The sequence below is a fragment of the Mandrillus leucophaeus genome, unplaced genomic scaffold (assembly GCF_000951045.1).
Source record: "Mandrillus leucophaeus isolate KB7577 unplaced genomic scaffold, Mleu.le_1.0 Scaffold122, whole genome shotgun sequence".
In the NCBI taxonomy this organism is placed as follows: Eukaryota; Metazoa; Chordata; class Mammalia; order Primates; family Cercopithecidae; genus Mandrillus; species Mandrillus leucophaeus.
Genome location: NW_012100543.1, coordinates 6,146,667 through 6,160,409, shown reverse-complemented (window position 1 = coordinate 6,160,409; position 13,743 = coordinate 6,146,667). Strand labels below are relative to the sequence as shown.

Genomic DNA, 13,743 nt, shown 5'->3' with positions numbered 1-13,743 from the left:
TATGATTGCATAAGAGACATTCAAAATTCATATGTCTCCCAAATGTAGTAGGAATGGCTCCTCTGGAAGAATTCCTTTTTCAAGCTTTCAAGCACAGAGACTTGATTTAAAGATCAGACCCACCATTCACTGCCTGAAGAAGCAGGAGCAAGACCCTTGACCTCAAACCCTCCAATCCATCAGCTGTCAAGTGGAGATAAATGAATCTCCTTAGAGAAGGTGCTGAAGGTTAAAGGAGGCAATATAGATGAAAGCCCAAGAGTGTTAGCAAATGTTAGTTATCACCATTACTACCTGCCTGTTAGGCAGTAACAGGAGACCTTAAACGATGCTTTCCTTACCTAGATTCGACAGAACTGACAGTAGAACACTGCTGGTCTTTGGTCCCGATCTAATAATGCTTGATCTTAGCTTATATTCAAGCGAAGGTGAATCTCATGTTATTTACATGTTGCTTACTTTGGTGGGGATAATGAAGTGCACCGAGTCCCTACACTATGTAGTGGGCTGAATCCGGCCCTGGGTGACACAGACATGATATAGCCACGGTTCCCCTCTCCAGGTGCCCACAGTATAGCAGAGCAGATCACAGGTTCATAAGTGGCTGATACAAGCAGACCTTGGTCCACAGCGCAAATCACACTTCACTAGAGTAAGGGGAGGTAATTTTCGGTGTTGGTACTTTATTTTGTAGAATAATTGTGTCATTCCGGTAGTTGGAAGACTTCTTTAAATGGATAAAATATTTTAAAATTCAATAAAAAAAATCCAAGCCCTCATTCAGAAAACAATTCATTAAATGTGCATTCACGAGAATATTTTCCTTGAGCGATTACAATAAGGATTCAAAGGATCATATTTACAAATTTATTTTCAAGTTTATCTCCTACAGAGTAGGAATGCAAAATCAATTTAATGCCATTATCCAAATGCTTAAATTTAAGACAGTAAATTATTCAAATAACATACTGCTGAGGTGGGATCCATAGCAGTGAGCTGAAATTAACATGTGCTTACTTTAGAATGTTCTCCCTCTTTCTCTCCATACATATATATACACATATGTGTTTCTGTGTGTGTGTATATATATGTGTGTGTATATATATATATAAAATGTCTCTGTGACAGTCAAACCATGGGATCAAACAAGAGAACAAAGGTCAAAAAGGAGGTGCCTGAGTTTTGACCATACTTTGCAGAGAAAAAATTTTGTGGTTATGCAATCTTGTTACAATGATGTTAAAAAGCATGTAAAATTCAAAGTGATTGGTTACCTACTGAGAAGAGTGCTAAAGTTTACTACTATTATGCCAGCTGGCCTAGTTCAGACAGATAATGCATGAGCTACCATGGCCACTTGGAACAGAAACTTCAGTTTGACAAAAAAGGGCGTCTAGAAGAAACTGAAAACTGGGTTATACTCTGGGACTTGTACAGGAAACGCTGGCTCCCACGAAAAGACAGCAGCCTCAGAGGATCCTTTCAGCATCACTTTTCTTCATCTGATCCATCAGAAATTATGGCCTTTATCAGTAATTACTTAAGCGAAATGTTCCTCAAGTCCAGTCACTGGGATTGCTTATAATAAAGAGTTCTGATAAGCAAAGGGCTACTCCTTAGGAAAGCACTCAAAATATCCACTCACCTCTACAGGCAGCATCTGCTTGGTGTTATACAAAGAGCGACACATTTTCAAAACTTCATTCCCCAATTCTTCCTTGTTCTCCATCGTACATCTGGTTAGCATCACTGTAGCTAGTCTCACCCATGGATTATTGGTTATGCTGGTGTTTATGGAGAAAAATACAAGGCATTGGAAATGACTAAAGCTATCATAATTGTGATAAATTTTAAAACAAGTGAAATGCTTATGGTAAATTACAATCAGAATCTAGATGACGTGCTGCTTCAAGTCAACCTTGTAGAAAAGACAACACCTTAAGGAGAAAAAGCAGCTTCCTGTGGTATCACCAAGCAGCCCAGCAACACAGGGGTAGTAAATGGCATTGAAACAGCGCAGGCTTTGTGAAGCCAGACAGACTCGGGCTCAGATTCTCGCTACTTGGATCCTCAGAGAAGTTATTTAGTACTTTTGCCTAGTTGTATGGTTCTGGGGAAGCCACACCCTTCTGGGTCTCAGTTTTTTCATTGTGTAAAGCTATTTAATGTCTTTTTTTCCTTGAAGAGTTGCTTTAATGAATGATCTATGTAGTTGTGAAGAATCAGTGTTAATAGCAAGCACACATTACTATTTACTACATAAATACTGCCTCTTGCTGATATTATTATTATTATCATTGTTATTGTAATGGGGTCAGGGCAGGACTAAGTTACAATCAGGGTACTGCATAGCAGAGGTCAGCTGGGGAGCATAGGTTGAGGAAGCCACAGGCAAGTAGTATGAAGATCACACTTTGGGCTTCATATTGTTTCCCTGTATTGGAAACATAAAAGCACACAAAAGTTTGGCTTTTCTTTCCCTTGTCTTTACTGACACTACCCTGTGTTTCATAGAAACATCACAATTTACATTTCCATTGACAAGTTAATGATAAATTCATTTCATGGCCCCAGGAGCAGCGTACTGATTTTACTTACATTAAGAAAAAATTACTATTTATGAAGAGTCTGTTGGTTCATTAGCACAGCACTACATTCTAGACATTGAACAACCAGGGATGGTCTTGCCCTTGAAAGAAGTTTATTCCTCAGGCCCTGAAAAGAATTTCAAGTGCAACAGTAACAAGGGGACGAGCCCTTGGCAAAGCCTTTGCGTCTCAGCTCAAACTGACAACCTGTGAGAACAAAGAACGCTGCTTACTTCAAGGTACACACAGTTCTGTGAGAGTGTCTGGTGTGCTGAGGAGTCTTCCTACACTCAAGGACTTCCCCTCTTTTCTCCTCTTGCAAAGTCTGAACTCAGCTCTCCTGGGTTCTTCTCTACAGTTTTTCTCATTGTAGGAGAAATGCTGCTTGCCCAGCGTGGTGAACCACTGGGCAACAAGGCTTTGGTAACAAATTATCAAGATATGTTTTTCACCAGCCAGCAGTGATACACTGGATGAAAACAATGAATCCTCCTTAAGTACAAACCTAGTATTTTTTCATGCATTTTCCTACAAGGAACTAAAGCTAAAAAACCAAAGTTGGCACTAGTAAATTACAGTCATGTGGATCCAACGAATTTCTTAAGTTGTAAGCTTTTTGTGTTGATGGGCAACATGCCATCATTGTCACACTATCCTCCCTTTCTTCCACCCCCACTCCTTTTTTGGTGATTTATTTATTCAATTGGATTGTCTAAAAGAAAAAAAATATTCAAAAGTACTTCTGAGAACCTGTCTGTAAAGCATCCCATCACACATTCTCCAGAATATTTGACTTATGCCCTTGTTATCTCTTAGGCAGAGGAGACATGAATGATAGGAGGGGAAGGGGTGAGCAGACTGGGAAATGCTTTGTTCTGATTCTAATGATTTAATAAAGCAGTTTTATAAAACTCAGGTTAGCAATTTACAAATTCCATTTCATATGTGGCTACAAAAGAATATAACTTTAAAAGTTAAGACTTTTGGTTTACAAACGCACTAAATGTTTTAAATGCAATAAATGTTTTAAGTCAAGCTGATTTTGATTCTTGTGAATAAATGAATGATTTTAAATGGTCAGTGTTCTAAAAGTAAAAGAAACTGTAAACTAAAGTTAATCTCCTAGAGGCGTCATATTTTGAATTGGGAAATGAGGGTATGACGAAATCTACAATTCGATTCTAATAATTCATTTCCTTACAAAAGTATGGCATTAGTGGCAATCTCATCAGTGGGCTCCACACCTGTGTCACATAAGTCTCACCCAGGAGTTTGTTCAGAACAGATTCCCAGGTCCCAGTACGGAGAGCTGGACTCCGCAAGTTGAGCACAGGACCCAGGACCCTGCTCTGAACAAGCACCCCGAGCTCTGAAGGCACACACACGAAGACCACTGGTGGCTAACACAAGTGCACTGTGAACATAACGGTATTATGATGTGAGAGCCTGCACTGTGGATTTCAAACAGTGAAGGTAAGAACCTGTTCTTAAAAACAAGTCAGCATGTCATCGCTGCCACAAAGGTAAGAGATCTAAGAAATATTTCTTTTTTTGCTGAAAACACTTGGTTAAAAAAATACCACAAAATGAAAGCACCATTGTCCTTGGTTTGCTTTGGAAATTCCAAACAGTCTCGTGGAACCTTTTCCAGATATTTGCTGGCAGTCCTAACTGCTCACAGGTTATAGGACTTCATTTTCAGAAAAGCATCCTTCTTTAACCTCAGAGATGTTCACTGGCCTGGGGGAGAGTATGTCAGCTGAGCGTGGGGAGAGCAAGATCAGTCCTGGGCCAAACAGGCGCTTGTGGCAAGGGCATTGGTGCTCATACCATTTTGCCAATGAGAAGCCACAGCTCATGAGAGCCAGCCCATGCACTCAGAGGAAATCTGGCCACTTCTTCCAAAGGAAAGGGGTACGTTCCATGGCTAATACCACAAGGACTGAATAAGTACTCCATGCAGGTATGGGTGGCAGCTGCAACTCAGCGTGACAGAGGAAACAACAAGGGCTGTGAAGGTAGCCAGCAGTTGGTTAGAATTCTGTCTCCTCCACTTATTAGCCATGTGAAGCCTGAAGTTGTTTAACTTCTGAGCCTCAATTTCCTTCATGTATAAAATCAGATAACATCACCTTCCCTTGTAGGTGTGTTGTGTGAGTGACTGATAATATATGTAAATTGCACATAACATTGTGTTCTCAATAAGTAGGAATTATTCATTTATTCCTTTTGGATTCTCAAGTTGGCACTGTAAGCTGTGTTAAGACAGTCAAGAAATTTCCTGGCGAAAATACTGAAACTACATTGTTTTTGTTGACCTCATAAATCAGATATTATCAAGCACTGTCTGCTACTTTTGAATAAAATATTAGGGTTTAGGGGCAAGGAGAAACGGAAAGACACTGTGATATTTCAAAAACAATTTTAAATTCCTCTAAAGGCAAATACTGACTACGCACACACATATAATTATTATTTCATTGATTCTTTTGAAGGTGCAACATTTTTAGGGCTAAAGTCCAAACAAAAGAACTCTAATTAGGCTAATTTTATGTTAATACTTACACATATTCACTTTTCATAGGTGGCCAAGCTTGCAAAAGTAAAACCAAGTGCTGAAATTCAGCCTCCTGGTGACTAGATTCCAGGAGTTCCATGAATAGGCGGTAGCGGTTCTCTTCATTCTCAATGTCAGCTATGTCCACCTGGAAGAAGAAATACACACTGAAAGCTGGTGGCAAAGGCTACTGAATTGGTTTACAGAAGAATTCTACTTTATTTTAATTAAATTTTTTTTGGAAAATTTTTTACAATGTGTTAAGATTCAACAGCATCAGAAAAACAACCATCTCAAAAGCTCTAAGCCTTACTCAATTTCAGATAATTATGTTAAAAATTGTTTAGTACTACAATCAGAGGAAGGTTCTAATTAACTTTAACAAAATAAATTCAAACAAGCAGACTTCCACAGAACTGGCTTGTTGGCATTTAACATATGTTAAGAGACTGAATTGCTTTATTTGAAATTGTAATATTTCACCATCCTCAACATTAGGTGAATTTTTTAAAGTTTAAGTTATCCCAAATGAAGTCCTAATTTTCATTAGAAATAAAATCCTAATTTTCATGTTGTCTAGAAAATGTCTCTAATTTGAAATGAAAGATTTTACTAAAGTATATCTGTCATAGAACTTTTTTGCTATAAATCAAAATAGAATAAAATATCCTTTATTGATACCTCCATTTCTAATGCAAAAGTAGTCTCTGCCAAATACAAAACACCCATTTTTCCTTTCATTGAATAACTAAATGGTTTTTCTTTTACATTGAGGCAGTCCTAAAACAAATCACATCTCCAATGTCTCTGTGGTTGAAAATGTACGCTATTTTAGGTTAAAAAACAGTTTTAGGCATAAAAATAAGCCAAAGTCTGGTTCTCTCATTTTCTAGCCTCAGCATAGATTCTTTATATTTAGGTACACAGACATTCATGATGATGAGTTCATAATGATTTGGGTACACAGACATTCAGATGATGATACATTGAAAGGATAATGAGAAGGAATAGTTACCTGTATATATGCTAAATTGTCTGCACTAATGCATATTTCCAAAACATTTACTTTAATGGTCATTCTGGCTCTGATCCCAAGAAGCCATCGGAAAAAGTCACGCCATGAATTCTGCGTTTTACAAAAGTTGCTATGTACTATGAAATTATCTCTAATTGCTATGGGAAGCCTTGTTCACACAGTGACCCATCAGATCCTTCAAAACCTGCCTTAAAAGCCCATGTCATTTTTCTATGGAAGAATAGCCCACAGCCATTTTGTAGTTTTTTTGAAACAATTTCATAATACCGTCAGTCAGTTTACCCTTACAGCAGTTTTGTGTGGAGGACAGCACAGGTATTAGCAATCTCACTTTACAGATGAGGAAACAGGCCAACTATGGTGGCATGACTAGCAGGTGACAGAGCCCAAATATAACTATAATCAGATCAGGATGTTCTGAAGCGAGAGGATTCAATAAGCTAGATAAGCTTTTGATAATAGGGTTGGACCTCGAGTTGGGAGTTTGGCAATGCTGCCTTGCCTATTTATAAAGAAACTTAAAAAACCAAAAACAAAAACCCAAGACATCCATCCATCTGCAACTCTCCAACCTCACCACCTTCAACCTGTCTCCAGCCTCAGGGTCTCTTTGAGGTTCCTTGCATACATAAAATCATGCTCACTCCCATCTCAGGCACTCTGATCTGTTTCCTCGGCCAGATACCCTCTTCCTCCAGATATCTGAGTGACTCACTCCCTCCTTTCAAGTTTCTCAAATGTCACTTGTCAGTCAAGGCCTTGTTTAACTGCCTTACCTACAGGAGCATTGCTGCATACCTGTCCATCTCCTTCACACTGTTTCATTTTCCTTCTTAGCACTCACAACTATGTGACATGCTATGTATTTACTTATTGCCTTTCTTCGTCCATAAGAAATGTCAGCTCCTTGAAAGAAGTTGTTTTTTTTGTTGTTGTTCACTGGTCTATCCCAACTCCTTAAATAATACTTGCTATAGAGTATATGCACAGTAAGTACTTATTGAGTGAATTAACTAGTGAATGGACATACATATGAATGGAGTGAATGAAGACAATTTATCACTTATAAAATAATTTAGTATAAATTATATTAAATACAAATGGAGTTGCCATAAATTTGTGGCTGGTTTCATTATTAGGGTTAATGTAAGATTTAAAAAGAAAATGATATTGCCAAAAGAAAAATTACTATTAAATTTAAAAACAGGACAAAAGATGGCAGGTTTGTTAACATTACATCTATATAAATGATACTTTGTGACTGTTAAGTGATTTCACTAAAGTCCCTCTGTTTGGGCATCCTACCTGAAGAACGGGTTCCAAAAATGTTGAAATCTCAGAAGGTTTGATAGCCTTTTCTTCCTGCAGGATAATCTCAGTGTCTACATGAGAGTTTATTTGCAGGAAAGGTTTGTGCTTAAGAAGTATTTAAAATCCATTGTATGAAATGTTTCCAATGTTCCTAGCAGTGTCAGTATTCCAACTACTATAATTAAATGCAGTATAATTAATAACAAGTAGTTTCTCCTTTTTATGAAATACACACTTTATATGGTTTATCTTCTGTATGTGATGCACTATATGAAAAGGAAGAGATTAACAATAAAAGAATCATGTTTTCAATATCGTCTACATTTATTCCTTTTCAGAAACTGTAATCTACATTTTGAGGAAACAAACTGTATCATAAGGGAAGAAAAGAGAACAGAAACTAAGTTAAACCTTAATATTTGTTTTTATAATAGTGTGCAAATAATAGTTTCCATGTTTAAAATGCATTTGATAAATTTTTTTTGTATAGCACCTTTCTCACATGTACATGGTCTTTTTAAGAGTATGTCTTTGTCAGAAAATGTTTTCTTCTAATGTCCACTAATCATTTCAATTTTTAGTAACTTATTTTTCAAAGCCTTAACCCCCATATTTTAACTAAAAATGTGAAAAATACAGTGACTTACATAATTATCCATTTTGTGCGTGCATGCTTGCATACTCCATCATATCAAAAAGCGTTTCAAGTCAAGCTACTCAGCTCTTAAGAAAGCAATTTTAAATTTGCTACCACTGTAGCTGCAAGTTTTACCTTCTATGAGAGAAGAAAATTGGCCTAAAATGGACTTCAGCACGTATTTTCAAAACATTGATAAAGAATATACTTGGTTTGATAATTGGTATATACCTTAAAATATAACAAGTGCTAATCTAAGATTGTGCCCACATATTAAAATATTTTAAAAATGAATGTTATTATTATCTTCTTTATTACGTCCTTTAAGACTTTTGGAAATAAATTCTGGTGAATTTTGAATTTTTGAGAAGAAAATGGGCCTAAACATAGGCTTAAGTATATATTTTTAAAAACATAATAAAGAATATACTTGGTTGGTTAATCATGATATACTTTGATATATAACAAGTGCGAATCTAAGATTGGTGTCCACAAATTCAAAAATTCAAAATGAATTTTTGTGTAAAGAAAAATAAAAGGTAAACATATGTAAAGGGCTCCCAGTCTGAACAACATGGCTTATCCATTTCTCTCTGCTCCTCTGCAAAGCACAACTATAAACTGTAGAAGTCATAAAAGAGACAGTGAAGGGAAAATTCTGAGGAGTGGTAAAAAGAAAGTACACTAGCCTGGAGTTGCAAGCCTTAAGAACATGGTATTCGGATATCTTCTGTCTCCCCAGCCAAAACAAACGAATGAATAAATAAATAGAAAATAAGAAGCCCACCCAGACCTAGTATTTCGTAATTCTGGAGCTAGAAACAGAACAGAGCTCAAGTAGGCTCACTTGCACTGAGAATCCCAGAAGAAAAGGAGAAAGAGGGTGAAGCTAAAAGATATTATAAGACATATCTAAAAACTTCCAAAATTCGGTAGAAGACACAAACCTACAGATTCAAGAAGCTAAATTATTCCCAAACAGGACAAACACAAAGAAATTCATGTCAAGTTACACCATAATTTGAAACTTGAAAAGTAGGTAGAAAAGGAAAAATTTTGAAAGCAGATAGAACAACATTACTTGTAGGAGAATATTCATGTGAATAATAATGGATTTATTATCTGAAACCATGGAGGCCAGAAAGAAGTGTCCCATTTTTTTCAAATGTTGAAAGAAAAGAACTGTTAACTACAAATTCTTTATCTGGCAAAGCTATTCTTCAGGTAAAAAAGAAAATGAAAACATTCTCAGACAAAGACAAATTAAAAGAACCTGCCACACTAATAGCCCTCATCTTAAATACTGGCTAAAGAAAGTTCTTCAAACAGAAAACGATAAAAAAAGGAACTATGAAGTATTAGAAGGAAGAACAAAAAAGGCAAAAATATGGGTAAATACAATAGACTATTCTTTTCCATATACATGTTCTAAATCATACTTGATGATCAGAACAAAAATTGTACACCATGTGATATTCAAGACAATAATATTTAAAAGTGGGGAAGGTAAAGGGACTGACCCAAATATGGAGGTGAGATTTCCATATTACATGCCCAGGATAGGATATCCACTCCTACCACTCTTCTTCAGCACCATACTGAACAATCTAGCCACTACAATAATGCAAGAAAAAGAAATAACAGACACATAAATTAGAAGAAAAAATAAAACTCTATCTGCAGATTAATTGTCTATATAGAAAATTCCAAGAAATCACACACAATAAAACAAACCCTAACACTAAGAAACGAGTCAGGAATGTCACAGGATACAAGATCAACATACAAAAATCAATCACATTGTTATATACTAACAATAAATATGTGAAAACCAAAAATAAACATGTATTATTTATAATAGCTCCAAAGAAAATAAATGATTTACATATATTCAATCTGCTATGGTTTGAATGTCCCTTCCAAAATTCATGTTGAAAATTAATTGCCACTGTGATAGGATTAAGAGGTGAGATATTTAAGAGGTGATTAGGTCATGAGAGTGACGCTCTGAATGAATTAAGGCTCAGCTAGGACCTGTGTTAGTTTTACTGGGAATGGGTTCCTGATAAAAAGGAAGAGTTCCACCCTGCCCTTTCTTGCTGAGTAAACAAAGTCATTCACAAAAGGTTACATACATACTGTCTGATTCCATTTATGTAATATTTTTGATATGACATTTTAGAAATGAAGGAAAGATTAATGGTTGTCAGGGGTTAGGAATGGGGTGGATGTGATTATAAAAGAGATCCTTGGGCTGTTGGAACTACTCAGTATCTTTGTTAGAGTGGGTAGCTAGGCAGACATGAGCAGAGTAGGAGAGGAAACAGACCCTGCTCCCTTGACACCAGGAACGTTAGGTGACCATCGGGTGATGGTCAAGGGTTGCTAAACTGTCTCTCTAAAATAATAATTGGTTGCAGCAAAGATCAGGGAAAGGCAGTCTCCCAAAAGAAAACTCCTGAAGCTGGTGATCCCTAGCTTCCTGATTGGATCTCAGGAGTGGAGTGAGTGGGCTCAATCAAGCATGCACACTAAGAGGCAAAATGGTGGAGTTTAACTGGTATATGAACATCCTCTAGGAACACTACCCTGGTAAGAAAAGAATGGCTCAAGTGAGGATGCGTACAACTCTAGTGAACACACTGTGCACACAGTCCCTTCTAAGGGCTGGCATGCCATGGAGCATGTGGACAGCTCGTGCCAAAGAAAAATCAAAGGAGAGGAGACACAAAACCCCAGAAGCATGCCAACGTGTAAATCCCCAAGTCAAAGGTCAAACAGGGCACTTGAATCTCTCGAGTTGCCTGCTTGGCCTTCTTCCAAGTGTACTTTACTTCCTTTCATTCTTGCTCTAAAACTTGTTAATAAGCTTTCATGCTCAAAAATTTGCCTCAGGCTCTCTCTGCTGTATGCCCTTTGGATGAGTTCTTTACCTCAAGAAGGCAAGAACTGAGTTGCTGCAAAGCCATATGGATTTGCTAACATCTTGACTGTGGTGCTGGATATATGAACCTATACAGGTATAAAACTGTATAGCACTAAATACACACAAGCACACACAAATGAGTACAAGTAAAACTCAAAAATTCTGAATAGAACCAGCAAATTGTATCGATGTCAATATCCTGGTTGGATATTATACTGTAGTTTTGCAAAATGTTACCATTAGGGGAAACTAGGCAAAGTGCACAAGAAATCTCTCTGTATTATTTCTTACAACTGGATATGAGTCTATAATTATCTCAATAAAAACCTAAAATTTGAAAAGGAAGATGAAAATGAATGCAATCAGAACAAACTTCACAGAGGAAAATGCTTATACAAACAAAATGCAGAAAACAAACTAAATCATGATGTAAAAATAAAGAGGAATAAGGAGGATACAATTTGAGGGGAAAAAAAACCCGTACATGATGTGACATAATTTGTATAAAGCATGCAGCAGAAAAATGGCTACATATATATTTAATAAAATGTTTACATTTGGATGACAGATCTGTTGGTGATGATCACTTCTGTCTGCCTTTTGGTACTTTTCTTAGTTTAACATGCATTGTTTTCATAATTGGAGGTTTCTGTTTGTTTGTTTAAAGAAAGAAACATACACAAGAACCGCAGGAAATTGGCATGTCGTTCAACAGATGAGTGTGTATTTGGTGACTTATCCTTCCTTTATTAAACCATAAAATTGCTTTATAAATGATCAATTATGGCAAAAAGAAAACAAAGATACAACACCAAACAAAATGAAATAAAAAACAGGTCTTTTCCAAATCTACTAACCGCTAAGGATACATTCCCTGGCCTCAACTTAAAAGATAAAAATGAGAAAGCTTGCTGATATCTTAGGAGTGAGTGGAAAGCAAATTAAGTTTGAATTGTTGTCAACAGTGTTATAAACGGGTCTCAATGCTGTATATAAGAGCCTTCACAATTTAATGGCTATTAGGTAGGACCGTACAGAGGCTTCCTCAGTAACAAAGTAAAGTATAAACATGTATTTTGCATAGCAAAAGTCATACAATCCTAGTTTTTCATTCCAACCCTCATCTGCTCACTACCCCTTGCCACTTATATAATACCTATGTAACCTGGTGCAAACAGCCTAGCCTAGGTCTGAGTTTCTTTATCTATAAGATGTGCCGATAACATCTACTTCACAGGGTTATATTCATTCAATTCCACAAATACTAACTGAGAATCTACTTTTTGTACCAGAGATACAGTGATCGGAAAGATGACCATTCAATTTGTGAGAATTCAGCAAGACAAAGCCTGAGAAATTAGATAGAGAGAGGATCCTCAACTGATGATAAGGTTATGTCTTCCAGTCCTACGAGGAGTTCTCTGTCTCATGCCACACACCACGGAAAGGGAGATTCTAGCCCTCTCTTGTTACTCTCAGCTTCAGTTCTAAACATCTTGCCCTACTCTATTCCTTGTAATGGTACTTCCTCCCATTACTATGTTCCTAACCTGTAACTTGTCCATTTGCCTATGTTGGCCTACTCTGATATTAAGGACTTAATGTGTTCCTCTGACTACAACCATTTGAATTACCCCTATCTCAAACATCCTTCTCAATTCAACTCAGCTTCTGGAATCAAAAAGTCAAATGCTCTCCATGTTCCCTTTTAGTTTTGCTGAACTGCAAACTGTTTTGCATATGATTATGCAAATGCAGATATGATTCAAAGGGAGGGTCCTTTTCCATGAGAAGTAGATTATGGACATTGGCAGTCTGCGCAAATCAGTTGTCTTCATATATTGTGAGACATATAAAATTGAACATACACAAAGTAGACATTTTTATTCTCTTCAATTAGATGGTCATATAAAACCCATAGGAAGAAAGTGTTACTTAGTTGCTCTGCAAGCATAGTTAACTTGGATATTTAAGAAAAGGCCTTAGCTTTACAGTAAATATTTGGCAAATGAATGCTCATTTATATATTTAGTTTCACACAAATATTTAAGGTATGCATATATATTTTATGATCTCCACTTGAATATATGAGTACCTGACTCAGGTGGTAGTTAGAAGGCTTTTATTGTAACACATTCAATTTGATAAAGGTCTTAAGAGACATATAGTTTATAGTGCTATAAGAAGAGAGAAGTTAACCTGAGATCAGGAAGGTGACAAGGTGGCACACGAGAAAGGATCTGAGGGCAGAGTAACATTTGGACATGTAGAGGTAAGGGAAAAAAGAGAAGGTTGGGTAGAGACGAGGGGAGTCAACAGAGGGATGCTGAGTAGTAGTTTGTGGCTCATGAAGGTGAACTGTGGTTGAAGTGGTAAATGAAGTGTGTTGGGGCCAGAACATGAGGACAACTACACGCTTGGGAACACTGTGTATGATCCAAACGTTGAAAATATTGACGCCAGTTCCTCTGAGTTTTAGCTACAATTAAATCCTAGTGGTCAGCAGGGAATATGGAGCAAAACAAATGATCAATATACATTTCTTGCAAAATAGTACAATACAAATGATAATGTTATCTACTTATTTTCTCAAAGATATCTTTGGCTGAATGTATGTGCATACTATAGCTAATATTGTTCATTAAGAGTTAGAAAAGTTAACCTTAAGTTGAAGAAACAACTATGTCA

At 36.7% G+C, this 13,743-nt stretch overlaps 1 protein-coding gene across 2 annotated transcripts in view; it reads right to left on the bottom strand.

Annotated features, from left to right (window-relative positions):
• The window catches only part of NBAS (neuroblastoma amplified sequence), a 466,664-nt gene that overhangs the window by 18,170 nt on the left and 434,751 nt on the right, over positions 1-13,743 (bottom strand). For both annotated transcript variants that reach the window (XR_001005077.1, XM_011971446.1), the window contains 2 exons: positions 5,154-5,293; positions 1,646-1,784 (listed from right to left, as the gene is read on the bottom strand). Coding sequence is in view for 1 of the 2 variants with exons in the window: in XM_011971446.1 (XP_011826836.1) it covers positions 1,646-1,784; positions 5,154-5,293 (279 nt within the window). In the remaining variant the exon portion in view is untranslated. The remainder of the gene's footprint in view (positions 1-1,645; positions 1,785-5,153; positions 5,294-13,743) is intronic.